This window comes from Symphalangus syndactylus, chromosome 11 (genome assembly GCF_028878055.3).
Source record: "Symphalangus syndactylus isolate Jambi chromosome 11, NHGRI_mSymSyn1-v2.1_pri, whole genome shotgun sequence".
In the NCBI taxonomy this organism is placed as follows: Eukaryota; Metazoa; Chordata; class Mammalia; order Primates; family Hylobatidae; genus Symphalangus; species Symphalangus syndactylus.
This window is the reverse complement of record NC_072433.2, coordinates 133,203,673-133,230,407: the sequence shown is the minus strand read 5'-3', so window position 1 is coordinate 133,230,407 and position 26,735 is coordinate 133,203,673. Positions and strand designations below refer to the sequence as shown.

Sequence of the window (26,735 nt, the reverse complement as noted above, 5' to 3'; positions counted from 1 at the left end):
GGGAGCAGGGCCTCCAGCACAGCTCCTGCCTCCGGGCTCCGGTGCCAACTTTGAAAGCTCCTCCACTGGTCATGATGTGTGGATGAAAGTTTTGCCCCAGTGAGCTTTTCTTTGGTTCTTAAGGTATTTTAAAAGTGCGTATTGTCGGCAGAAAGCTGAAAGTCACTGTGGTTTTTTGATGTGTTTGTAATGCTTTCAAATTCTCATTTCAAAAGTTTGTTACACATAAATTGAGTATAAGCCATTTTAAATGAATTTGAAAATTAGGTGAAAACGTTCCGAGTCTGTAGGATTTCATACACTTATGGGATGAGCTGGAATGAGAAATGGTTTGCTTTATTTCCCTCAGTAGGAGATTAACCGTACAGGATTCACCCTCTTAATAAAGCTGCTGCAGGCCCGAGTGGAAGCGGGGGTTCAGGCCATCGGGAGTTGGGGGGGTGGTGTCACAGTTGTGCTGCGTTTGCATTAATGAGGCGCATGTGGTGGCTGTGGTGCGCAAGTCCCACCCAGCGGCCTCAGAGGCAGGATTGTCATCACCTGCCCAGAGGTGGGAGGAGCCCGGTGATCAGCCCCTGAGCAGAGTGAGTGGTGTTGCAGCCACTCTCAAAGGCCAATCACGTGAAACGAATCACGTGAAAACCAACCCTGGTTTTTCACTTAATGTCCGTTAGGATTTGACTTTCCTTTTCCATTTAGTTTGCATGTTGTCCTCAGGGCCAAAGGTAAGTTACACGTGGTAAATGTACTTGTTTTTTTTTTTTTTTGAGATGGAGTCTCAGTCACCCAGGCTGGAGTACAGGGGCATGATCTTGGCTCACTGTAACCTCTGCCTTCCAGGTTCAAGTGATTCTCCTGCCTCAGCCTCCCAAGTAGCTAGGATTACAGGCGCCAGCCACCATACCCAGCTAATTTTTGTATTTTTAATAGAGATGGGGTTTTGCCATGTTGGCCTGGCTGGCCTCGAACTCCTGACCTTAGGTGGTCCATCTGCATTGACGTCCCAAAGTGCTGGGATTACAGGCGTGAGCCACTGTGCCCGGCTGTAAGTATACATTTTCATTTGAGTTGTTGGAGCAAGTAAATCCTTGATCTTAGGCTTCTGACATTTAGCACTCCTGGGGAAAGCCACTTTGAATGGGGATTGGTTTTATTTTTTTATAGAGACTTTTTTTTTTTTTTTTTTTTTTTTGAGACTGAGTCTCGCTCTCTTGCCCAGGCTGGAGTGCAGTAGCACATCTTGGCTCACTGCAAGCTCCGCCTCCTGGGTTCACAGCATTTCTCCTGCCCCAGCCTCCCGAGTAGCTGGGACTACAGGTGCCCGTCACCACCCCTGGCTAATTTTTTGCATTTTTAGTAGAGACAGGGTTTCACCGTGTTAGCTAGGATGGTCTCGATCTTCTGACCTCGTGATCCGCCTGTCTCAGCCTCCCAAAGTGCTGGGATTACAGGCGTGAGCCACCGCGCCTGGCCCCATAGAGACATTTTTTTTTTTTTTTTTTTTTTTTTTTTTTTTTTTGAGACGGAGTCTCGCTCTGTCGCCCAGGCTGGAGTGCAGTGGCGCAATCTCGGCTCACTGCAAGCTCTGCCTCCCGGGTTCACGCCATTCTCCTGCCTCAGCCTCTCTGAGTAGCTGGGACTACAGGCGCCCGCCACCACGCCCAGCTAACTTTTTTGTATTTTTAGTAGAGACGGGGTTTCACAGTGGTCCAGGCTGGTCTCGAATTCCTGGGCTCAAGTCACTCTACCTGGCCTTTTACTTTTTTTTTTTTTAATGATATTTTAGAATTTTTCCATAAGTAATGTTGCCTGAAAGTCAGATTTCATGTCAGGATATAATTTAAGGTGTTGGCAGTTCCCTGGGTCAGCTGGAAATGCTTCCTAATAGGAGGGAGCAGTTATCCTGAGATTAAGACCTTTTGCTCGGTAACCTTAATAACTTCCAGCTTCCTGTTTCTGAATCATATTACTTTAAAACCTCGTGAGAATGACCAGTTTCTAAATGAGCATACCCTCAGGACTGGCTCTGATGTGACCTACCTGGAAAATGGGGGCATGACACCAGCTGCCTCAGTACCTCACCTGCCTGTGCGGCAGAAACACCTGGGCTGGTGCCACTGGTGGCTGGGTGGGGGCCTCAAAGTTTGGGCCCCGTGTAGATCATTTCCGAAGTTGTGTTTGGTACTTTTCTGCAGAAAATCAATAGGTATAAAGTGAGAAAAGATTCAGGGTCAGAGGAATTTGGAAAACACTGTTTATTCTTTTTTCTTCTGAGACGGAGTTTCGCTCTTGTTGCCCAGGCTGGAGTGCAATGGCACGATCTCGGCTCACCGCAGCCTCCCAGGTTCAAGGGATTTTCCTGCCTCAGCCTCCGGAGTAGCTGGGATTATTGGCATGCACCACGACGCCCGGCTAATTTTGTATTTTTAGTAGAGACGGAGTTTCTCCATATTGGTCAGGCTGTCTTGAACTCCCAACCTCAGGTGATCCACCCGCCTCGGCCTCCCAAAGTGCTGGGATTACAAGCGTGAGCCACCTCACCCGGCCTGTTTATTCTTTTTAAAAAGTTTTTTTTTTCCTTCTTCTTTTCTTTTTTGAGATGGAGTTTTGCTTTTGTTGCCCAGGCTAGAGTGCTATGGCGCGATCTCAGCTCACTGCAACCTCTGTAGGCAGGCTGGCCTCAAATTCCTGACCTCGGATGATCCAACTACCTTGGCCTCCCAAAGTGCTGTGATTACAGATGTGAGCCACTGCACCCCACCTAAAAAGTTTTTTTATTGTGGTAAAATGTTTAACAAAATTTGCCATTTTATTTTATTTTTGTTTGGTTTTGGTTTTTTTGAGACGGAGTTTCGCTCTTGTTGCCCAGGCTGGAGTACAATGGTACTATCTCAGCTCACCGCAACCTCCACCTCCCAGGTTCAGGCAATTCTCCTTCCTCAGCCTCCCAAGTAGCTGGGATTACAGGCATGGCGCCACCATGCCTGGCTAATTTTGTATTTTTAGTAGGGATGGGGTTTCGTATTGCTGGCCAGACTGGTCTCAAACTCCCGACCTCAGGTGATCCGCCCGCCTGGGCCTCCGAAAGTGCTGGGATTACAGGCGTGAGCCAATGCGCCTAGCCAAAATTTGCGATTTTAATCATTAAAACTGTGCAGTTCAGTGGGATTACTTTATGCCGCTGTGCAACCATTAGTGCTGTCCAGTTGCAACATTGTTTTATCATCCCAAATAGAAACTGTAGATCAACCTCTTCTAACTGGTGGCCCAGGACAGGTTTGAATGCAGCCTGACACGTATTTGTAAACTTTCTTAAAACATGATGAGATTTTTTTTTAAGCTCATCAGCTATTGTTAGTGTTAGTGTATTTTACGTGTGGCCGGAGACAATTCTTCTTCCAGTGTAGCCCAGGGAAGCCAAAAGATGGGAGAAGTGTCTAGACCCTTCAAGGGTCGCTCCCTTTTTCCCCTCCCCCAGCCCCTGGTGACTTCTGGTCCACTTCCTGTGCCTATGAGTTGGCCTGTTCTAGGTATTTTGCGTCAGTGGAGTCATAGAAGTGTCTTCTTGTGACAGGCTTCCTCCACCTGGTATGTCCAGGTTCATCAGTTCTGTGGCATGTGTGAGAACTTTATTTCTTCTGATGGCTGAATCCTGTTCCGTCTGTGGGTATGCCACACTGTGTTTTCCACTCATCTGCAGACCAACACTTAGGTTATTTCTGATGTTTGGCTTTTGTGAGGCAGTAATGAGCATTGCATACAGGTATCTGTTTGAGCTGATGCCTAGGAAGGAACTGCTGGATCGTGTGGTGATTCTGTGTTTAGCTTTTAATACTGGTTTCCTTGCTGCAGAAATTCCCAGCCTATGACGTGTTTCTATGCAAATAAATCCCCAGTAGAAAACAGAGTTCTCAGATTTCCCGAAACTTACTTGACCTTGAAACCTGTTTTTCCTTTGAGAAGGATCTTTTGGAGTTGGCATTGTGGAGCCCGTCTTGGGGAACACCGTCTTAGAGGATTCTGAAGGGAGGATCTTTCCCAGTGATTCACCAGATAGTCACTGTGTCTCTCATTACTTTCAACTGAAGTGATCCTGTATATTTATTTATTTATTTTTTCTTTTTTTAAGACAGTCTTGCCCTGTCTCCCAGGATGGAGTGCAATGATGCAATCCTGGCTCACTGCAACCTCTGCGTCCCAGGTTCAAGCGATCCTCCTGCCTCAGCCTCCTGAGTAGCTGGGATTACAGGTGCCACCACCATGCCTGGCTAATTTTTGTATTTTTAGTAGAGACGGGGGCTTTCACCATGTTTGCCAGGCTGGTCTAGAACTCCTCACCTCAGGTGATCTGCCTGCCTCAGCCTCCCAAAGTGCTGGGATTACAGTGTGAGCCACTGGGCCTGGCCCATAATATTATTATGTAATTTCCTTGTAGCTCTTCTTTTGTTATGTGAAATAGGTAGAAAGTTGCTTGTATTTTCTAGATGGAAGATATCTGGCATGTATATTGAAATACTTAGATATGGACTTTTTTTTTTTTTTTTTTACATGGAATCTCAGTCTTTCGCCAGGCTGGAGTGCAATGGCATGATCTCAGCTCACTGCAACCCCCACCTCCCAGGTTCAAGTGATTCTCCTGCCTCAGCTTCCCAAGTAGCTGGGACCATAGGCACACACCACCATGCCCAGCTAATTTTTCTATTTTTAGTTGTGACAGGGTTTCGCCATGTTGGCCAGGATGGTCTCCATCTCTTGACCTTGTGATCTGCCTGCCTCGGCCTCCCAAAGTGCTGGGATTACAGGTGTGAGCCGCGGCTCCCGGCCTAGATACTGGACTTTTTAGAACGGTTTTGCGGTAATTTGACAGGACAGGCTCTTAAAAGAGGACAGTTCTGAGGTCTGGGCACGGTGGCTCACGCCTGTAATCCCAGCACTGTGGGAGGCTGAGGTGGGCAGATCACTTGAGGTCAGGAGTTTGAGACCAGCCTGGCCAACGCAGTGAAACCCCATCTCTACTAAAAAATACAAAAATTAGCTGGGTGTGGTGGTGGGCACCTGCAATCCCAGCCACTTGGGAGGCTGAGGCAGGAGAATTGCTTGAACCCAGGAGGTGGAGGTTGTGGTGAGCCGAGATTGTGCCATTGCACTCCAGCCTGGGTGACAAGAGGGAAACTCCATCTCAAAAAAAAAAAAAAAAAGACCATTCTGGAACATTTGATACATCAGTAGGGGCATCTGGACTTGTTCCTGCCTGGGGACTTTTTTTTTTTTTTTTTTTTTTTTTTTTTTTTTTTTAACAACCAGACACTGTGTCAGTCCAGGTCCATGGTTGTCCTTGGAGTGTGGCCCTGGGCACTGGTAGAGGGATTGGTGTTCAAGTGGCACCTTTGCTTCCTTTCTCGATGCCAGGCTCTCCTTTCAGGAAGTGGAGGCAGCCAGTGTATGGTGACAGAGGATTCTGTGAGGAAGGGGATGGTGCTCAGGTGGGTATTGGGGGTGACCTTGCTGACCTGCCGCTTGTGTCTCTTCTAGGTTAAATGCCTCCCTGTCGGTTCATCCTGAGAAAGATGAGTTAATCCTTTTTGGAGGTGAATATTTCAACGGCCAAAAAGTAAAGTATATATTTTTTTCTTTTCTTCCCATGTTGCATGAGTATCGTTTGACAGAAAGTTAACTTAAGGCAGTGACATCAAATATGCGTTAGCCCCTTCACCCCCTTGTATCACACGCTTGAGCTGTCTGGCCTGCTGGGAGACGTTGCCAGGACGGTGCAGGCAGTGGCGTGACTGTTGATGACTGCAGTGGTCATGGGGTCTCTATTCCTGGGACTTAGGCTGAGGCCCAGCTCCGCCATCATCACTCTTGACAGGCGCACCCCCCTTTGTGGTTGTCCGTGCTGTTCTTCCTCCCAACTGGTTTCCACGTTTGACACTCAGCTTTCAGGTTGTCTTAAATAGGGAAAGTGCTGATAAATTGTAGGGCTAATTTTTATTTTTGAGCAGGCCAGAAAGACCTGTGTTTCACAATTGTGTGTGAATCACAAAAGCAGGAGCTCACCTTCTCTGCAGCCCGGGATGGGCCTTGGGGGTTTGACTGCATTTGTCCATCTTCGTCTCTCAGTTTTCGTGCATTTAGAAACTAGGTTTGATTGGATACGGTGGCTCATGCCTGTAATACCAGCACTCTGGGAGGCCGAGGTGGGCAGATCACCTGAGGTCAGGAGTTTGAGACCAGTCTGGCCAATGTGGCGAAACCCAGTCTCTGCTAACGATAGAAAAATTACCTGGGCGTCGTGGTGGGCGCCTGTAATCCCAGCTACTCGGAGGCTGAGGCAGAGAATCGCTTGAACCTGGGAGGCAGAGGTTGCAGTGAGCAAAGATTGCGCCATTGCCCTCCATTCTGGGCAACAGTGAGACTCCATCTGAAACAAAACAAAAACAAAAAAACGAGGCTTGAATTAGGAGAATTACCAGTCCTAATAACAACGAGGGCTTTCAGTACCTTCCAGATTGATGGGCCTGGTGGGCCTTCGGTCATTTTCATTATGTCTTCATCCCCAAGGGCCCCGTGGACCCACCCCCATGGCCTCCCTGTGCTGGTGTGGTTTACATTCCTTTAGCATGTCAGTTTCCCAAGGAATTGTCATGATTAAGATTGTTCTCACTACTTCCTTGGAAGCGTGTCATTTGTGACACTGACATTCTTCTTCCTTCCTGTAGACTTTTTTGTATAACGAGCTCTATGTCTACAATATCAGAAAGGACACCTGGACCAAAGTTGACATCCCCAGTCCACCTCCGAGGCGCTCTGCTCACCAGGTAATGTCAGCACAGACTTTCAGCCGCCCTCCGTCTTCCCACGCGAGCGTCTGGTAGACACATGGAGAGTTGATAGGTGACGGGCAGCTGGTGCGGAGGGGCTGGACCCTGCGGATAGCCTGTTTCTGCTGTTCGCTCACTTGGATTCCTTACTCAGCTTCTTCACTGTGAGATGGGGAGGTGAACGCCTGCTCCCCAGGTGGCATGAGGATCATATGAAATATTCCATGTAAAATACCTACTGTCGTTTCTGGCATGTCCCAGCCACTGGCATAATGCTCACTCCCGCTAGGCCCACGGTCTGGACTAGATGGTGAAGACAGGAGAACTGGATGTTCGGGAGAGGTGTGCATGGTGGAAGGAAAACAATTGTATTAGCGGAAACAAGTTGTAACGGGATCACAGAGAAGTGGCACTGACTTATCAAGTGGTTTCCTACCCAGGAGAGCAGTGTCAGCTGTTACTCTCTTGTCAGGGAAGGGGCTTCTGGAGTTAGACGTTCTGTAAGCTCCATAAGGATGGGAACTCTGTCCTTGTCCATTGTTCAACTCTGTTACAGTTAGACTCGCACAGAAAATTTGAATGAGTGCCTGCTTCTCCAGTGCAGAGAAAGATCATCGCATCAGGTGACCACAGCATGATTCATGCATTCCTCTGCAGTATTTCATTTCCCCCTTTGCTGATTCTGTGCTTAGAACTCACCTGCTAATTGGTTCTGCGAGGTGGACCTGCCTACCTGAGCCGCGTGAACATCCTGTGCAGATGCAGGCTTGCAGGCATTTGGGCTGGTTTAAAAATCAGATTTGTATATGCTTGGATTTGTTGTTGTTGCAGAGATGGAGTCTTGCTCTGTCACCCAGGCTGTAGTGCAATGGCGTGATTTTGGCTCACTGCAACCTCTGCCTCCCAGGTTCAAGTGATTCTCCTGCCCCAGCCTGCTGAGTAACTGAGATTACAGGCACCTGTCACCACACCTGACTGGGATTGTATTAGGTGGCTAAGGTGCCTTCTGCATTTCAATCTTTATTTTATTTTTTTGAGAGGGAGTCTCGCTGTGTCTCCCAGCCTGGAGTGCAGTGGCATTATATCAGCTCACTGCAACCTCCGCCTCCTGGGTTCAAGGGATTCTCCTGCCTCAGCCTCCCCAGTAGCAGGGATTATAGGCACATGCCACCATGTCCGGCTACTTTTTTTTTTTTTTTTTTGAGATGGAGTCTTGCTCTGTCACGCAGGCTAGAGTACAATGGTGTGATCTCAGCTCACTACAACCTCCGCCTCCCGAGTTCAAGCGATTCTCCTGCTTCAGCCCGCTGAGTAGCTGGGATTACAGGCACCCGCCACCATGCTTGGCTAATTTTTTTTTTTTTTTTCTGCTTGAGATGGAGTCTTGCTCTTGTTGCCCAGGCTGGAGTGCAATGGCGCGATCTTGGCTCACTGCAACCTCCGCCTCCTGAGTTCAAGAGATTCTCCTGCCTCAACCTCCCAAGTAGCTGGGATTACAGGCATGTGCCGCCACGCCTAGCTAATTTTTTGTATTTTCAGTAGAGACAGGGTTTCACCATGTTGGCCAGGCTGGTCGAACTCCTGACCTCAAGTGATCCACCCACCTCGGCCTCCTTGCAAAGTGCTGAGATTACAGGCGTGAGCCACTGCTCCCAGCCTAAGTGTCTGGATTTTTTCACCTATCGAACAGTGTTGCATTTTGTCCTGAGGTGATTCAGTTCCTTGCAGATCATCTTGATCCTTTTGATGCTTTCTCTAGGGCTGGCTTAGCCCTCAGTGGTGGCCTTTCTGCAGTCTCTAGTGAATGACGTGTGTGGTCAGTGACATCTTTTCACCTCATCTGGTTGGAACTTGCCTGTTTCCAAGCCCTTTGTAAGCTCAGATAGTTCTCAGCATCAGAAGATGCTTTTGTTTTCATAGTGGTGGTTCCTTGGTCTCACCCTCCTAGGGTGCAGCTTAGTGTACACAGACTCCAGGGGACGCTCCTGTGCAGATTTCCAGGGCTCTTTCTCCCATAGCTTCCTCTCTGCAGTGCTCTTCCCTGCCACGTGTAGCTGCCTCTGCATCCCTGAACTCCAGTCCTTGTCTCCTCAGCTACGCAAGACCACCTGCCCTGCCTGTGCCCCTTGTCCCTGCACCAGGGAAGAAGCTGGCTGCGGGGGCCGGAGTCATGGGTCTGGGGTGCGTGGCGTGTTTCCTGGCTCTCAGGTTCGCAGTCCTGCGCTTTCCCACTTTCTGTTGTCTGGAGGTTGTTGCTTCCTAGATTTCATCTGGTTTTTTCCTTGTTGACGGTGGAGAGTTAATATGGTACAGCTTCCTCCATTGTGGGCAGGAGTAGAAGTTTTATCTGTGGGTCTTCATAGTTTTAATCTTCCCTTGGGTCATATTTATTTTTTTCCCTGGTGTTCATTATCTTTGTGGCGTAGGCTATACGAAGCTCTTAGACTGCTGATCAGCCTGCCTTTCTGTGGTCCCTCCGGGTTGGACTGGGTCAGGCCTGGGATTGTAAGTAAGATGGAGGAAGGGATGTTGAAACAGTGTGGGCTGGGCATGGTGGCTCACGCCTGTAATCCCAGCACTTTGGGAGGCCGGGGTGGGCGAATCTCGAGGTCAGGAGATCGAGACCATCCTGGCCAACATGGTGAAACCCAGTCTCTACTAAAAATACAAAAATTAGTTGGGCATGGTGGCACGTGCTTGTAATCCCAGCTGCTCAGGAGGCTGAGGCAGGAGAATCGCTTGAACCAGGGGAGTTGGAGGTTGCAGTGAGCCGAGATCACGCCACTGCACTCCAGCCTGGCGACAGAGCGAGACTCCGTCTCCCAAAAAAAACAAAAACAAAACAAAACAAAAAAAACAGTGCTGTGAATTACACTCTTTTGCCTGGAGTTTGACTTCATTTTTTTCTTTTTGGTCTTTTTTTTTTTTTTTTTTCCTTTTTGTGGAGAATGGGTCTCATCATATTGCCCAGGCAGGTGTGGAACTCCTGGGCTCAAGCAATCCTCCTGCCTCTGCTTCCCTGAGAGCTGGGATTACAGGCATGAGCCACCGTGCCTGGCCATTTGACTTCATTTTTTTTTTTTTTTTTTTTTTTTTTGAGACGGAGTCTCACTCTGTTGCCCAGGCTGGAGTGCAGTGGTGTGATCTCAGCTCACTGCAACCTCTGCCTCCCGGGCTCAAGCGATTCTCCTGCCTCAGCCTCCCGAGTAGCTGGGATTACAGGTGCATGCCACCACGCCTGGCTAATTTTTGTATTTTTAGTAGAGACAGGGTTTCACCATGTTGGTCAGGCTGATCTCGAGCTCCTGACCTTATGATCTGCCTGCGTCGGCCTCCCACAGCCCTGGAATTAGAGGCATGAGCTACCACGCCCAGCCAGTTCATATTTCTATGCATCTATTTCATGCTAACTGGAACGTGCATGTATGTGTTCTTTCTATAGTATTCTTTACCGTTGATGTGTTATTGTAGGATTCTGTGGCATTCAATAGTCTTCCATAAGATGATATTTTAAAACTCTGTTGTACTGTGTGGCATGGTTGTGCCACCTAACTTCCTGTAGACTCAAAACATTTGTTAGGTTTCGGCCTTGAGCCAGTCATCATATCTGCTGTAAAGGTGTAAGTTGGTCAATTTCTCCCTATGGAACTACGGGGCTTTTAGAATGATAGGAAACTGGCTTGTCCTTTTACAGGTGAGTCATCTGTGCTGAGATGACAGATGCAAAGAACAACTGGAAGTGGGTGGGGTGGAGAGGGACACGCCACCCCCTGTGTGCTGCTGCCTCCTACACCCGTCGTCTGGCCCAAGAAGGAACCCCATCGGTGCAGAGGGGCGGCACTGTGGCCGTTTCTAAGTTCGGGCGGGCAGAGCTCCGACTCAGAGGTGCCAGGAGGGAGCCTGCTGAGAACCACTGTCTGCCCCACCCAGGGCACACTTGATGTTAGATGGGTTGGCACTCTCATTTACCAGCCCTCTCTGCGCCCTGTGTGGAACCATTCTTCGTCCTGCTAGATCCTCACTCTTACCTTGAAACGAGAGAAAATAAAGCAACAGGATTTTATGAAAGAACCAACTCTGAAATGACCACAGCGGAGCTGGGAAATGGGGCTTCACCTGCTGCCGCGGTGCTCAGGTTGCTTTTTCTCTCTTAATTGCGCCACCAGGTGCGTTACAGTCGCTGGAAGCGGGGCTGCATGACCCTGGGCAGGGTGGCGGCTCTCACCTGTGGGTCCCCCTCCGGCGTGGTTGCTAACACAGACTGCCTAGGAGCGTGCTTTTCTCATCCTGGACCCCAGCTGCTGCTTAATTTGCAGGTTTGGAGCAGAGACCCCGTGGAGCTTGGTGCTCTCCGCCACTGCTTGCAGCCCAGCAGTCTGTCCAGGCAGCTCTTTCCACAGGTGGATGTGTGCCGTCCCCGAAAGACTCTGCCGCCTGCAGTTCTTGGGGCCCTGAGAGGGAGTGGGCCACGGAGGGCCTCATATGGAGTAGCCGGTGGTATCTGATGACCTGTCAGGGATGCTGTTGTTTTTGATCGGTGGTCTGCTCTCTCCTCGGCATCCCCTGCTACCAGAGTGCCTTGCCGTGTGTGGCCTGGAGGGCATCACTCCCGCTGCGCTCCTTCACCTTTACTATGGTGCTGAAGTCTTTATTAATCATTCATAATGTCATGTAAGGCTGGGTGCAGTGGCTTGTGTGTGTAATCCTAGTGTGCTTTGGGAGGCCGAGGCGGGAGAATTGACTAAACCCAGGAGTATGAGACCAGCCTGGACAACATAGACCCCATTGCTACAAAAAGTAAACAGCTGGGAATGATGTCACATGCCTGTCATCCCAGCTACTCAGAAGGCTGAAGTGGGAGGGTCACTTGAAACCATGAGGTCGCGGCTACAGTGAGTGTTGATTGCACCACTGCACTCCAGCCTGGGCGATAGAGCAAGAAGACCCGGTGTCTAAAAGAAAAAAACATAAACACTTTCTTTTTTTTTTTTTTTTGAGATGGAGTCTCACTCTGTCATCCAGGCTGGAGTGCCGTGGCGCAGTCTTGGTTCACTGCACTCTCCGCCTCTCGGGTTCAAGCGATTCTTCTGCCTTAGCCTCCCAAGCAGCTGGGACTACAGATGCATGCCACCATGCCTGGCTAATTTTTGTATTTTTAGTAGAGATGGGGTTTCACCATGTTGTCCAGGATGGTCTCTATCTCTTGACCTCGTGATCTGTCCGCCTCGGCCTCCCAAAGTGCTGAGATGACAGGTCTGAGCCACCGTGCCTGGCCCATAAACTCTTTTACGTGCACATTATACTTGTGAGGCTAATTTAGTTGGCACATAATAGCTAGGAAAGGGATTAACGAGAGCAGGCAGACAGCTTTATTGTAGATATTAATAGAAGGAAAACACTGCTAGGTTGCACCACACCATTGTTAATGTTTGAAGTAACTAGCTGTGTCCACTTCAATGGGATATTGCATTGTCTACATTTAAATGGATGTTGATTTTGCAACCTAGGGATACGTGAAAGTTGATTAGACCCTTGACTGAGGACATGCTTTCCTACGAGGGTGTTTGTCTGGAATCCTCCCCTCAGAGGCAGGAGAGGACAGTGGCTGAGTGTGGGGCTGGTCATGTTGTGGGGCAGCCGAGATAGAACTGAAGCGCTCACCACTGCCGGTCACCCATGACAGTGGCCCTTCTGATGTGTGGCTGTGCCCTGACCTATCACCTTTCTTTTCACAGGCGGTGGTAGTGCCTCAAGGTGGTGGACAGCTGTGGGTCTTTGGAGGGGAGTTTGCCTCTCCCAACGGAGAGCAGTTCTACCACTACAAGGATCTCTGGGTCCTGCATTTGGCCACCAAGACCTGGGAACAAGTCAAGTAAGAAGCCAGATGAGAAGCTGAGCTCCGGGCATGGCTCTTCTGTGCTTGTGTGCTGAGCCCGAGTGCTGGGAGCAGACCTTAGAATACCAGGGTTCAGAGGAACCTGGGTCACAGTCCTGGAGCCCAGCCTCGCTGGGTCCTGGGAGACCACGTTTTCTCTGGATCCTTCATACAGAAGCGTGGGCCAGGTGCGGGGGGTGCCAGCTGCCTGGTGTTGTTCTCCAGGTTCCTCTTGTTATTGGCCGCCAGCCTCTCGCTGCCTGTGTTGCAGCTCTTCTCCTGTGGTCTTCTGTTCACACCCTTCGAAGCAGCTCTGAGTGCCCAGCTTGCTGGAAGGGGGGCTCCATAGGGATGTGTCATTGACTAAAAGGCATGCTGTTTCTGTGTGGAGTTGGTGTAGAAACCGTGGAGCTGGTAGGAGACAGGAAGGATGTTGACATTTCTCTTCAGCGAACCCCGCTCAGCCTCTTGATCTCCACCTCTGTTGGGAACGTCGCTGATGGGTTTTCTGATGCATGTTTACCACGCACGGGGTCTCTCATTAGTCAAGAGCTGCATGTCTTTGTCTCCGTATAGAGAGCCAGATGGCATGTTTGCATATAAATTACTTAAGAGAAGAAATCTAGTCGAATGACAGACTGAAGTAGAGTTGTTGTCGTCCTTTTATGTGTGGCTTGGCTCGATTGCTGCGGCCATGACCCACCATTACGCACACCATCTCTTCTGCCGTTAAAGCAGCAGAGCGGAAGTGCCCCTGCTTCCGGGAGAGAGGCCGCTGCACGCAGGCCTTCTCCACATTCTGGGGCTTCAGCTGGAGGGCAGTGGCACTCCTTGGAGCCTGGGCTTGGTTATGTCACAATGAGCCACTTCGGGGTGTTTCCTGGAGTTTGGTCCCTGTTATGTTGCAGTGAGCCTTCCTTGTCAGGGTGTTGAGGCCTGTTCTGCTGGCTCCACTGCTCTTCCTGGCTCTAGGCCGGGAATGTGAACCAGTCAAATGAAGAGTGTGCTGTGGGTGGGGAGGGTGCAGACAGATTCCCTGCGCTGGGCCCACCTGCTGGAGGAGGGCATGATCATAGCCTTCCAGTGGGACCTGGAAGGTGCCGTGGTGTGGGGCGGGTTACTGCCGTGGTGTGGGGCGGGTTACTGCCGTGGTGTGGGGCGGGTTACTGCTGTGGTTGGGGCGGGTTACTGCATTCCCAGGCTTTTCCGTCCCCTTTCTCGTGCTTACTTTGAGAAAGGTTCATAATTTTAGTAGGCACAGCAATTGGGAAATTACTTTCATGCTAAAAATGGATTTCTTTGTGTATATCTTGAAGCTCAGGTATCTCCACTCAGCACGCGGTTGTCCTTTTGCTTTATTCCTTTTGGAGCCCACTTGTTACTGATTTGCTTGTTTATCTTTGGCAAATCGATTGATTTTTTAATAGCATTTTATCAGCTTTGGTATCCTTGTTCATAATGGACAGGTGAGGAGAGTCAAGTCTCTGTGATAGAATGCGTCTAACCCAGCGCCTAACCCAGCAGGTCCCGCCGGGCTGGTGTTGGCTACGGCGCCTCTGTGGGTGCCTCTGCGGTGACTCTGAGCTGTCTGTGACATGAGGGCTCTCGTGGCCTTCAGGCTTTGCTGGTTCTGTCACTCAGATCATGGGTGTCTGTTCCAAGGGAATAGGGGTGCACTGTGGGTACCTGGTCACTTTGGGAGTGACTCTGGCCCCTTTCTTGGGCTGGCAGCTGCGGGTGGCAGCCCCTACCTCGTGCAGCTCCAGCTGCATCCCACGCTGTGGGCTTGGTCATACGCGGGACATCCGTGGCAGCTGTCCTGGGTCAGGATTGTCTGATAAACAGACACCTCATTCCTCGAATGCTTGCTAATGGTAATTAAAACAGGAGACTTGTTTTAAAAGGATATTGTAAAAGCTATTACACTTTTTTTTATAATGATCCTGCAAAAGTGGTGGGGCAGGAACAGGGTCATTGTGTGCTTCACTCTCTTCTTTTTGCCAGAATCACCAGTTGTGGAGGCGTCTGTCTCTGGTGTTGGTTTCTGGTTCTCCTTGGCCTAAGTAACCATTAGCAAGGGAGACCTGTGTGAGGGATGAACAGAGATACCTCGCAGAGTATTGGTTTGAGACATTTGCCTTGGCAGCCAGGGTGTGACTAGTGGGTGCACAGGTCGCCCTTCGTCCTGGAGGGTCGTGTGGAGTGTGCATCTGATAAGCAGACGCAGCCTGTTCTGAGCACAGATTTGGAGGTCAGGAAATTGAGGGTGTGCCCTTAGTCGTTCTCTCTCTCTCTTTCTCTGTCTCTGTCTCTCTCTTTCTCCTCTTGTCTCTCTCTCCTCTCTGTCTTGTCTTTCTCTCCTCTCTCTCTCTCTCTCTTTCTCCTTCCTTTCTTTCTTCCTTCTTCAAGAGACAAAGTCTTACTCTGTTGCCTAGGCTGGAATACAGTGGTGTGATCACCCCTTACTGCAGCCTCAAACTCCTGGGCTCAAGTGGTCTTCCTGCCTCAGCCCCCCTAGTAGCCGGGATTACAGGTGTGCACCACCATGCCTGGCTAATTAAATTTTTGTTTCTTTTTTTAGAGATGGGGTCTTGTTATGTTGCCCGGGTTGGTCTTGAACTCTTGGCCTCAAGAGATTCTCCTCCTGATTAGCTGATTCTCCTCCTGATTCAGCCTCCTGAGTAGCTGGGATTATAGGTGTGAGCCACTGTGCCAGGCTGAGCTGCTTAATTTCTGTATTTCTACTGCTCAGCAGGATTCGATTACTGCTGCTTAATGTATTTGTGATTCGGAGATGCCTAATGTTGAGCCTCATTCAGTTGTTAAGACCCTGACGAGACGCGCAGTGGCAACAAATGGTCTGCAGGAGATGTTGTTTGACAGCTGATGTCCGTGTCCCTTTCTGCGTTCTCTCCCACCTTGTAGTCAGCCCCGGGTGCTGAGCCCTTGCCCTCATAAACACCAGCCGCCTTGATTGTCCCCATGGCCTCAGCCTGCCCTCTCCCAGCCTGCCCCAGTGTCGTCTTGAAGAACTTCAGTGTGAGTGAATGCTTCTCTTGCGGTGACAGTTGACTGCAGTCTGTTGTGTACGAGCTCCAAGCACATCTTAGCTAAGGTTTTCTGAGCAAGACATTCTGCAGAATCCAGAAGAGGTGGATGGATCTGCCCATATAAAACAGGAAGGTCTTTGTGTGGAAAATGATGCCACAGGGAAAGTTAAAAACAGTGCCTGGTGGGGAGAAGGTACCTGCAGCATCAATCGGAGCTCACGTTTGTGGTGCCCTCTGAAGTGGAGCAGAAGGCGGGGCAGAGGCAGCACGGGGCGGGCCCCGGGGCGGAAGGCGGGGCAGAGGGCACCACGAGGCGGGCCCAGGGCGGGTGCTGCGAGAGCAGTGCTGGGCAATATGGGTGCGGGGTGGAGAGAACATGCCCCCACCACTCAGTGGCTGGCACCTGTTCATTGGAATTTTAAATGTGCCTGTCCCCTGACCCCTAAGTTTAAGGATTATACCCTAAAGAGATGCTTCCTCTTATTTCGTACAATAATATATACAAAAAACAGGATGCAGAACAACATATGCTTGGAAAAAAGCCTGCATGTGTACACGTGTGTGCACATGATTGCGTGTGTGCACGTGTGTGAGCATGTGTGAGTGCATGTGCCTCTGCGTGCGTGTATGCATGTGTGTGACCGTGTGTGCATGCGTGTGAGCATGTGTGTGCTCGTGTGCACACACCTGCATGTGTGGACACCTGGATGTGTGTGCATGTGTGATTGTGTGTATGTGTAGATGTGTGATTGTGCATGTGTGTGCGCACGCTTGTGCATGTGTGATTATGCATGCGTGTGTGCACTCGTGCATGTGATTGTGCATGCGTGTGTGCACTCGTGCATGTGTGATTGCATGTGTGTGTTCGTGCATGCATCTGTGCATGTGTGTGCCTGTGTGATTGTGTCCCTGTATGTGTGTGTGGGCGTATCTGTGCGTGCGTGTGTGTGCTTGTGTGTGCACTTGCAAGTGTGTGTGCACGCTGACGCAGTGATCCAGAGAACCTAGTGCGTGCACACTGTGCACAGGAGAAGCTCTGTATTGTTTCTGAGGTTTCTTCTGATTCATTGATCTTTTCTTGGTATCATTTTTTATGCCGTTTTAATTACTGTAGCTTTATGGTATATTTTGATAGGTTGGAAGATTTTTCTCATTTACTTAAAGTCTTTGCTTTTTTCGTGTGTTTTGTTTTCATGGGCTTTACCATCACTTTTTCAAATTCTATTTTTTTTTTTTCTGAGACAGTCTAGTTCTGTTGCCCAGGCTGGAGTGCAGTGGTGCAATCTTGGCTCACTACAACCTCCACCTCGCCGGTTCAAGCCATTCCTGTGCCTCAGTGTCCCGAGTAGCTGGGATTACAGGTGCCTGCCGTCATGCCTGGCTAATTTTTCTTTTTTGAGTCAGAGTCTCATTCTCGTCGCCCACGCTGGAGTGCAGTGGCGGGATCTTGGCTCACTGCAGCCTCCACCTCACAGGTTCAAGCAAGTCTCCTGCCTCAGCCTCCCGAGTAGCAGGGATTACAGATACCCACCACCGCGCGTGGCTAATTTTGTATTTTTAGTAGAGATGGGGTTTCTTCACGTTGGTCAGGCTGGTCTTGAACTCTCGATCTCAGGTTATCCCCCCGCCTCGGTCTCACAAAGTGCTAGGATTACAGGCATGAGTCACTGTACCCGGCCTTAATTTTTGTATTTTTAGTAGAGACAAGGTTTCACCATGTTGGCGAGGCTGGTCTTGAACTGCTGACCTCAAGTGATCTGCCCGCCTCGGCCTCCCAGATTGCTGGGATTACGGGCATGAGCCACCACGCCTGGCCCTCAAATTCTAATTTTGACTGGATTGCGTTTGCTGATAAATCGTGTCTGGGCAGGTGACACCATCATCGCCCTCAGGCCTCCGCTCGGGGGCACTGTGTGTTTCTCCATTTAGTTTTTTTATTTATTTAAGAATTTAAACCTGGGTTATGGTGGTAAGAGTGTCAAATCCTGACCTCTAAACACCCTGGGAAGTTAGATTTATTTATTTATTTATTTTATTTTTATTTTTATTTTTTTTGAGACGGAGTCTTGCTCTGTCGCCCAGGCTGGAGTGCAGTGGTGCGATCTCAGCTCATTGCAAACTCTGCCTCCCAGGTTCACGCCATTCTGCTGCCTCAGCCTCCCGAGTAGCTGGGACTACAGGCGCCCGCCACCACGTCCGGCGAATTTTTTGTATTTTTAGCAGACCCGTGTTAGCCATGATGGTCTCGATCTCCTGACCTCGTGATCCACCTGCCTCGGCCTCCCAAAGTGCTGGGATTACAGGCGTGAGCCACCACGCCTGGCAAGATTTATTTTTTTGAACGTTCAGTCAAGTTTAAAATGTCTTGAAGTAGAATTGTAGAGTCCGGGCTGGGTGCAGTGGCTCATGCCTGTAATCCCAGCACTTTAGGAAGCAGAGGTGGGAGCCTCACTTGAGCCCGGGAGTTTGAGACCAGCCTGGACAACATAGTAAGACCCCATCTCTAAAGAAGTTAGCTAGGTATGCTGGTGCGTGTGTAATCCCAACTGCTTGGGAGGCTGGGATGGGAGGATCCACTTGAGCTCGGGAGTTCAAGGTGGCAGTGAGCTGTGTTTGCGTCCCTGTACTGCAACCTGGGCCACAAGTGAGGCCCTGTGACGTAACAAAACATCAGAATGCAAGGCATATACCTTTATAAAGTCTTTGACCTCGTGTCTAATGGTTCTCCCAAAAGCCTCCAGTTAGTGCTGGTGCTGGCGTGTGGAGGGCTGACTCTTGGCGCGATGCCTGTGCAGGCGCTCGCTCCTGTTTCATGGTTTTCCTCAAGTGTTCTCCGTGCTCATCCTCACTTCATAACTGTGGCGGACACTGGACTACAGCGGTGGCGCTTTGCAGAATGAATCTTGCCTGCCCTGATAGGAAGGCGTTATGGGCAATTCGTCTGGAGGGGCCATGTTTTGATTCTGAACTTAGAGAACATTGGGGGGTTTTCCTCGCACAGTGGCCAGCAGAGCTGTCTTCTGGCAGAGAAGAGGACCTTGAATAGTCGTTCTCAAATCTTCGTACTCCACGTAGCCCCTAGGGAGCCCAGGAGAATGCTCCTTCCCGCCCTCCCACTCCGGACATCAGTCCCTTTCAGAGCAGGTTTGATGTGGGGTTGAGGAATCTATGTTTTACCCTAACCTCTCCTTGTACTCTCTCCACGATCCCGATCCTCACGGCTCTGGACCAAAGACGGGGTCCAGTTATGATCTGATCCATCAGCCTCTGTGACTGGTGGAAGGCATGCTTATTTTGAATACCATTCAACTGATGTGAATTTTGTTTAGCTGCTGTTTAAAAGAAGTAACAATATCCGTGTAAAATATTTCTTAGATCCTTAACAGTGAAAGTAGTGTAGGTTTTGCTTTTGTACGTTACTAATGATTGCAGAATGAAAGCATTCTCTTAATGGTTGTTTGGCAGGTCAGGCTCTGAGTGCTATGTGGCCAGATCGTCATGGGCTAGTGTAGGTGGGGATGGTACAGGGGACTGAAGGGCGCAGGCAGCCTGTTGATTTCACGGGCTGGGCTGCGGTGTGTGGCATCCTGGTGCAGTGCTGCCGCTGCCCGTAACTGGGCTTGGGGGTTCACACACTATGTGGCCGCTGCTGAGAGAGGACTACTATGGCTGTTTTTCCTCTGTCATTTTTTTTTTTTTTTTTAATCTAAAAGGAAAGGTCAGGAGATTCAGCCACAACGAAGACGGTTTTTGCCCTTTCTGGGGAAGATTGCTGTGGCAGGCCTCATGCAGAGCACGTGGGAATCCCTGTGGGGTGGGCTTACCTCTTTTGAGAAGTCCAGGAAGAGCTCGTCAGGAAACAGAATAGACGTTGCTACTGTGATGCAGTCCTGCACTGTGCATTCGTTTTTTAGTGAATATTTTTTACTTCTGTGGGGGAGTTGGTTTTTCAGCCGAGGATGTGAAGCGGGGTGGGGGGAATTAAATATTGGTAGAGGCGCACGGAGTCTGGATTCAGTATCTGGAGTAGTCATTCTCTTCCTTGGCTTTTAAGGGTTTTCTTGTAGGAAGGCAAAAAAGAGTCCCTCCTGTTATGTGGTCATTTTTAACAGCGATGCATATTTTTGGATGCTGATAATCTGATTTCAGTCGGGTTAATGTATAGTAATGGTCCCCAACCTTTTCGGCACCAGGGACTGGTTTCATGGAAGACAATTTTTCCACTGCTGATGGGGAGGGGTGACGGTTTCAGGATGAAACTGTTCCACCTCAGATCATCAGGCATTAGATTCTCCTAAAGAGCTCACAACCTAGATTCCACAACCTGGATGTATGGTGTGTGTAGCTCACAATAGGGTTCGCACTCCTGTGAGAGTCTAATGCTGCTGCTGATTTGACAGGAGGTGGGGCTCAGCCTGTGATGCCTGCTGGCCCTCCTCACCTCCTGCTGTGCAGCCTGGTTCCTAACAGGCCATGGATCTCCAACTGGCAAGCAGCAGGGCGCCTGGGCCTCTGTCCAGGCCAGCACTGGCTGGCTGCCTTCTGCTGTGTGTTGGTTGGCTGGTGGGTGTTTTTGTAGCACATTGGATGACAACTGGATACTTTTTAACAGTCTCTCATTGTCTTCTCCATTCTAACAACAGACAGGACGTCGTGTGAATACTTTGTAACAGTCTCTCATCTCCATTCTAGCAACAGACACATATACTTGATGTCATAATGGTTTGGAAATGAGGGGGAAAATGGGAATGCTGACGTCAAGACCAAAACTCAGGTGCGGGAGCATCCCTGCCTCGTTGGAGGGCTGCGTGTGGCCAGCGCTAGCAGCTATTTTGAGATCTCTTCAGTCTGTCTCTTGAGTGGGAGTTGCCTGCAAAGCTGCCCTGTTCCGACTTTGCAGCATAGATCTCCATACTGTTTCTTATTTTTGTTTCTGTGTGTTTGTTTTAAATGTGTGTGCGCTCATGTGAGTTTGAAGGGAGTTAGATGCAACAGCAGGAGCTGTGCTCAGGGCAGTGGTGTTAATCATGGAGGGCGTGGGAAGGGCTGGGAAGAGGAGGGGGTTGTAAGACTCCCCTTTTCCCTCCCATATAAACAGATGCTGGTGACTGAGTCCGTCTGCGATTATTGGCAGGAGTGGCTGGAAACTGTGAAACACTAGAAACACCAGCATCTGGTGTTTGCAGAGCATTTTCCTTTGACGCAGGTGTGTCCTGGTGGAGATGGGTCACAGCTGGGGGTGCAGGCAGCTCCCAGGAAGGCAGGAGCCGCCCCCCGCTGGGCTGGGAGGGAGAGATGCCCTGTTGCCCAGTCCAGCCTGGATCCTCCCAGCGTTAGGCCCTGGAGCAGGAGGGGAGGTGGCTGCTCCTGGGAACCCCCCAAAGTAGGGTTTCCCCTCTCCCCGCACCCCCCGCCCCCCACCTGTCAGTCTCCCGTTGTGCTGCTCAGCCCGGGGCCTCTGGGATAGGGAGCAGAGCAGGAGGCGACGGTTCCCCCCTCGGGATGCATACGTGTCGGGTGGGAGCCCTGAAGCTCTCTCGTTTCCCTCCTCAGTCACGGTGGGTCTGCCCTGCCCGCTGAGCTTGCTGGCTTTGAGTATTGAGAGTTTGGTTAGGTCAGCCTGCCGCACGTGACAGCCGGCGTTTCTCCAGGCACTTGCCACCTTCTCTTCCTGTCCCTGGAGGAGGTGCAGGGGGTTGGGGGAGATTCGTCTCCCTCCACTGGTTTCTGGGCCAGTGCCCTCTGGGGGATTATCTGTGACTCACACACCGCAGGTGGAGGCCAGGCCACTTCAGGACCCCACCCGATAGGTGTTTCATAACAGCTTTCTCTGAGATGTGATTCATATACCATCAAATCACCCTTCAAAATGTGTAATTCAGGGGTTTTTAGCATATTCACAGAATTGCGCAACCAACACCGTGATCTAAAGTTAGTGCATTTTCATCCCCCAAAAAGAAAACCCATCTTTTCTAGCACTCACCTCACCATCCCCGGTCCATGCTGTCTGTGTCTGTGGATCTGCCTCTTCTGCATATTTCATAAAAGCGGAACCAAGACTCATGGCCTCTGTGACGGGCTCTTCTTTCCACGTGGTGCCGTCAGGACGTGTCCTGCTGTTGCGAGTGTCAGCACTTCACTCCTGGGGCCGGATGAGGTGCTGGTGTGTTGATAAGGTGCTGGTGTGTGCATGGATGAGGTGCTGTTGTGTGGATGGATGAGGTGCTGGTGTGTGCATGGATGAGGTGCTGGTGTGGATGAGGTGCTGGTGTGTGGATGAATGAGGTGCTGGTGTGTGGATGGATGAGGTGCTGGTGTGTGCATGGATGAGGTGCTGGTGTGGATGAGGTGCTGGTGTGGATGAGGTGCTGGTGTGGATGAGGTGCTGGTGTGTGGATGGGCGAGGTGCTGGTGTGTGGATGGATGAGGTGCTGGTGTGTGGATGCATGAGGTGCTGGTGTGTGGATGCATGAGGTGCTGGTGTGGATGAGGTGCTGGTGTGTGGATGGATGAGGTGCTGGTGTGTGGATGGATGAGGTGCTGGTGTGGATGAGGTGCTGGTGTATGGATGGATGAGGTGCTGGTGTGTGGGTGGATGAGGTGCTGGTGTGTGGGTGGATGAGGTGCTGGTGTGTGGGTGGGTGAGTTGCGGGTGTGTGGATGGATGAGGTGCTGGTGTGTGGATGCATGAGGTGCTGGTGTGTGGATGCATGAGGTGCTGGTGTGGATGAGGTGCTGGTGTGTGGATGGATGAGGTGCTGGTGTGTGGATGGATGAGGTGCTGGTGTGGATGAGGTGCTGGTGTATGGATGGATGAGGTGCTGGTGTGTGGGTGGATGAGGTGCTGGTGTGTGGGTGGATGAGGTGCTGGTGTGTGGGTGGGTGAGTTGCGGGTGTGTGGATGGATGAGGTGCTGGTGTGTGGATGGATGAGGTGCTGGTGTGTGGATGGATGAGGTGCTGGTGTGTGGATGGGCGAGGTGCTGGTGTGTGGATGGGTGAGGTGCTGGTGTGTGGATAGGTGAGGTGCTGGTGTGTGGATGGGCGAGGTGCTGGTGTGTGGGTGGGTGAGGTGCTGGTGTGTGGGTGGGTGAGGTGCTGGTGTGTGGGTGGATGAGGTGCTGGTGTGTGGATGGATGAGGTGCTGGTGTGTGGATGGCCGAGGTGCTGTGTGGATGGATGAGGTGCTGGTGTGTGGATGGGTGAGGTGCTGGTGTGTGGATGAGGTGCTGGTGTGTGGATGGGCGAGGTGCTGGTGTGTGGGTGGGTGAGGTGCTGGTGTGTGGGTGGGTGAGGTGCTGGTGTGTGGGTGGATGAGGTGCTGGTGTGTGGATGGATGAGGTGCTGGTGTGTGGATGGCCGAGGTGCTGTGTGGATGGATGAGGTGCTGGTGTGTGGATGGGTGAGGTGCTGGTGTGTGGATGAGGTGCTGGTGTGTGGATGGGCGAGGTACTGGTGTGTGAATGGATGAGGTGCTGGTGTGTGTATGGGTGAGGTGCTGGTGTGTGGATGAGGTGCTGTTGTGTGGATGGGCGAGGTGCTGGTGTGTGGATGGGCGAGGTGCTGGTGTGTGCATGGATGTAGTGCTGGTGTGTGCATGGATGAGGTGCTGTTGTGTGGATGGATGAGGTGTTGGTGTGTGGATGGATGAGGTGCTTGTGTGTGGATGGGCGAAGTGCTGGTGTGTGGATGAGGTGCTGGTGTGTGGATGGATGAGGTGCTGTTGTGTGGATGGACCACGTTTTCGTTTTTTATTGGGCACTTCAGTTGTTTCCACTTTTTTGCTATTGCAGTGTTGCTGTGAACGTTCACGGACAGTGCATCCATCTTTGTATGCACCGGAGCACTTACTGTTTGGTTGGATGAAGATGTAGATGTGTGTGTGTGTGCGTGCGTGTGTGCGCAGGCATGCACCCTGTTTCATCCTGATGTGAGGAAGGGGTCATCGTTTGGTCCTAACGCTGCATCTGAGTGAAAGTCAGTTTCCTGGAGAAGGCTCCTTGGCAGGATGATTCTGTTATTTTACGGTTCTGTAGTGAAGGACGGCAGCGAGTTAGCTAACAGTGACTGGCCTCTGAGAGGCTCAGGTGTGAAGTACAAGTCAGCATAGGAATGGACACGCCCTGCTCTGCCCTCTGGGCGTGGGTGGCTTGGGTTACATGGTCTGAAGCTCTCTGACTCCACCGTAACCTGGGTTGTATTGACAGCAAACAGCAGTAGCTCATGAAGGCAGAACCTGCCCTGCTGGAAAGCCGGGGTGTGTATGGATTCCCCGTTGTGCCGTTTGCTGACGGATGATCGCTTGTATCTGTGATGGGATGGAGGCGGGAGCCACATGTACTTAGAGAGACTGGGCTGGGCGCAGTGGTTCACGCCTGTAATCCCAGCACTTTGGGAAGCCAAGGCGGGTGGATCACCTGAGGTCAGGAGTTGAAGACCAGCTTGGCCAACATGGTGAAACGCCATCTCTACAAAAATACAGAAAAATATTAGCCAGGCATGATGGCGGGTACCTGTAATTCCAGCTACTCGGGAGGCTTAGGCAGAAGAATTGCTTGAACCCGGGAGGCGGAGGTAGCAATGAGCTGAGATCGTGCCATTGCTCTCCAGCCTGGGTGACAGAGCGAGACTCTGTCTCAAAAAAAAAAAAAAAAAAAAAAAACAAAAAAACACACAGACTGATTTGTAGAGAAACTGGGAAGGTGAGCTGGAGTGCGGTGGGGTGATCTTGCCTCACTGCAACCTCCACCTCCTGAGTTCAAGTGATTCTCTTGCCTCAGCTTTCCAAGTAGCTGGGATTACAGGTGCGCAGCACCACTTTCGGCTAATTTTTGTATTTTTAGGAGAGTCGGGGTTTCACCATGTTGGCCAGGCTGGTCTTGAACTCCTGACTTCAAGTGATCTGGCTGCCTCGGCCTCCCAAAGTGCTGGGATTACAGGAGTGAGCTACTGCACCTGGCCTAGGGTAAGTGGTTTTTGACCCATAGATTTATTTCGGTGCTGAGGCCTCTAACTTCATTTGATGTAATTTAGTGTCTTAATCAGTGTTGACAGCCAGAATACCTTGGTTCAAATTGTGGCTGTGCCACAGACTGGTTTCGTGGGTATCCTGACTTGCAGGTCTTGATTTTCTTATCTGCTTTTTTTTTTTTTTTTTTTTTGTCGCCCATGCTGGAGTACAGTGGCGCCATCTCAGCTCACTGCAGCCTCTGCCTCGTGGGTTCAAGCAATTCTCCTGCCTCAGCCTCCCAAGTAGCTGGGATTACAGGTGCCTACAACCATGCCTGGCTAATTTTGTATTTGTAGTAGAGGCAGGGTTTTACCATGCTGGCCAGGCTGGTTTCGAACTCCTCACCTCAGGTGATCCACCTGCCTTGGCCTCCCAAAGTACTGGGATTACAGGTGTGAGCCAACGCACCCAGCTGATTTTCTTATCTGTAAAATGAGAATAAAGGTAATATCTTTATTCTCATTTTACACGAGTTTGCTGTGAGGATAAATGCACATAAAAGGACTGTGCCTGGCATAGAATAAACACAAATGGTGGTTTTTCTCTGAGTAGTAATCATTAAGATGAGACAAGGGTGTGGTTTATAGGCTGCCTGAATTCTGGAGAGGGCTACTAATCATGCCACACAACGTGATTAAGTGCCCTGTCTTTACACCATCGTTTGTTATTTGATGGACTTGATACTCGGAAAAGCAGGGCGAAGTTCCCAAGGCATGTGTTTGAAATGGAAGGGGAGGTGCCTGCACACGGCTCTCCCTGGCTGCACTGTAACTGCTCTTGAAAGACAGGGGCTCTCTAGTCTGAGGATGAGCCACTAGACTGAGTTTCCTCAGCCCCTGTGACCCGGACTCTAAGGGATCCAGCAGGAATTGCCTCTTTGCTCAGCAGATATCTCTAGGCCACCGGTGTGGCAGTGGTCCTGCTGTCGGCCGCTTCATGATGTTTCTGTCCACGGCGGACCACACGTACAGTGGGGGTCCCCTAAGATGATCAGACTGTGTTTTTAGTTCCCTTTTGTGTGTTGAGACATCTACTTGCCATTGTGTTACAGTGGCCTAGAGTATCTGGGACAGTACCATGCTGTCCAGGTTTGTAGCCTAGAAGCAGTGGGCTCTCCCGGCAGCGCAGGTGTGTGGCAGGCTGTGCCTTCTAGAAGTGTGTGCGTGCACTCGGATGGCACAGTGACAAGGTCGCCTAATGATGTGTTGTTTCCCAGAACCTGTCTCTGTCATTAAGCAGTGCGTGACTGTGTGTTGTATAATTTTGAAAGGTGTAGACTGTAAAGTCACTCAGAGAAGCGTTTGCATACAGAGTGCTTAATTCTGACTGTACCCCAAGCATGTAGAGTTGCCTGGTATGTATCGGTTTTCTGTAAATGTCACAGCGGCGGCCCACTCGAGGGGCCTGGTGGTGACACTGCCTGGCAGCTCGCCCCGCTTGGAGCTCCATCCTGCAAGCAGCTGCTGAGCCTCGAGGCAGCCGCCACCACGACATTCCCCTGTATTTTGTGCTGTCCATAGGCCTCTGGCTGAGGAGGTCATGTGGATTTTTTAAGACTTCATATTAGCTGGGTAAAAATTTACTAAATAGGGTTTGTAAGAAGGATGCATGGCTCTAGTAGAGGATTCCCTACAATCAGCATGATTTAGCATTGTGTCTGGCATATAATAGGTGCTCAATAAATATTTGTTGAATGAATAAAAAATAAAAATAAAAAAAAGACTTAATATTTAGGAATGACAGCAGTTTTGAAAAGCCTGTTGGGGTTTCAAATATAAATGGGCTTTTAAAAGTAGGTTTATTTTTTCTAAAGAGGGATGTGGAATCTTTTTATAGAAAATTTTCTCCTTTTAGGTAGAAAACACAGTGATATTTGGCTACTGCCACAAAAAGTTAATTGAGTCCGTTGTGTCAGCCAGAGGATGAGACTCTTGTGGGGTTCCCATGCAGGCAGTGGAAGGAGGCCCTGCCCCAGTGCAG

General features: G+C 50.4%; 1 protein-coding gene across 7 annotated transcripts in view; it reads left to right on the top strand.

Annotated features, from left to right (window-relative positions):
• Positions 1-26,735, top strand: part of KLHDC4 (kelch domain containing 4) — a 62,897-nt gene that overhangs the window by 6,775 nt on the left and 29,387 nt on the right. For 5 of the 7 annotated variants that reach the window (XR_010114520.1, XR_010114521.1, XM_063613034.1 and 2 more), the window contains exons 3-5: positions 5,533-5,611; positions 6,720-6,818; positions 12,557-12,693. Coding sequence is in view for 3 of the 7 variants with exons in the window: in XM_063613034.1 (XP_063469104.1) it covers positions 5,533-5,611; positions 6,720-6,818; positions 12,557-12,693 (315 nt within the window). In the remaining 4 variants the exon portion in view is untranslated. Of the gene's footprint in view, positions 1-4,200; positions 4,250-5,532; positions 5,612-6,719; positions 6,819-12,556; positions 12,694-26,735 lie in introns of those variants that run through there. The other 2 variants (XR_010114523.1, XR_010114522.1) reach the window with 2 other exon arrangements.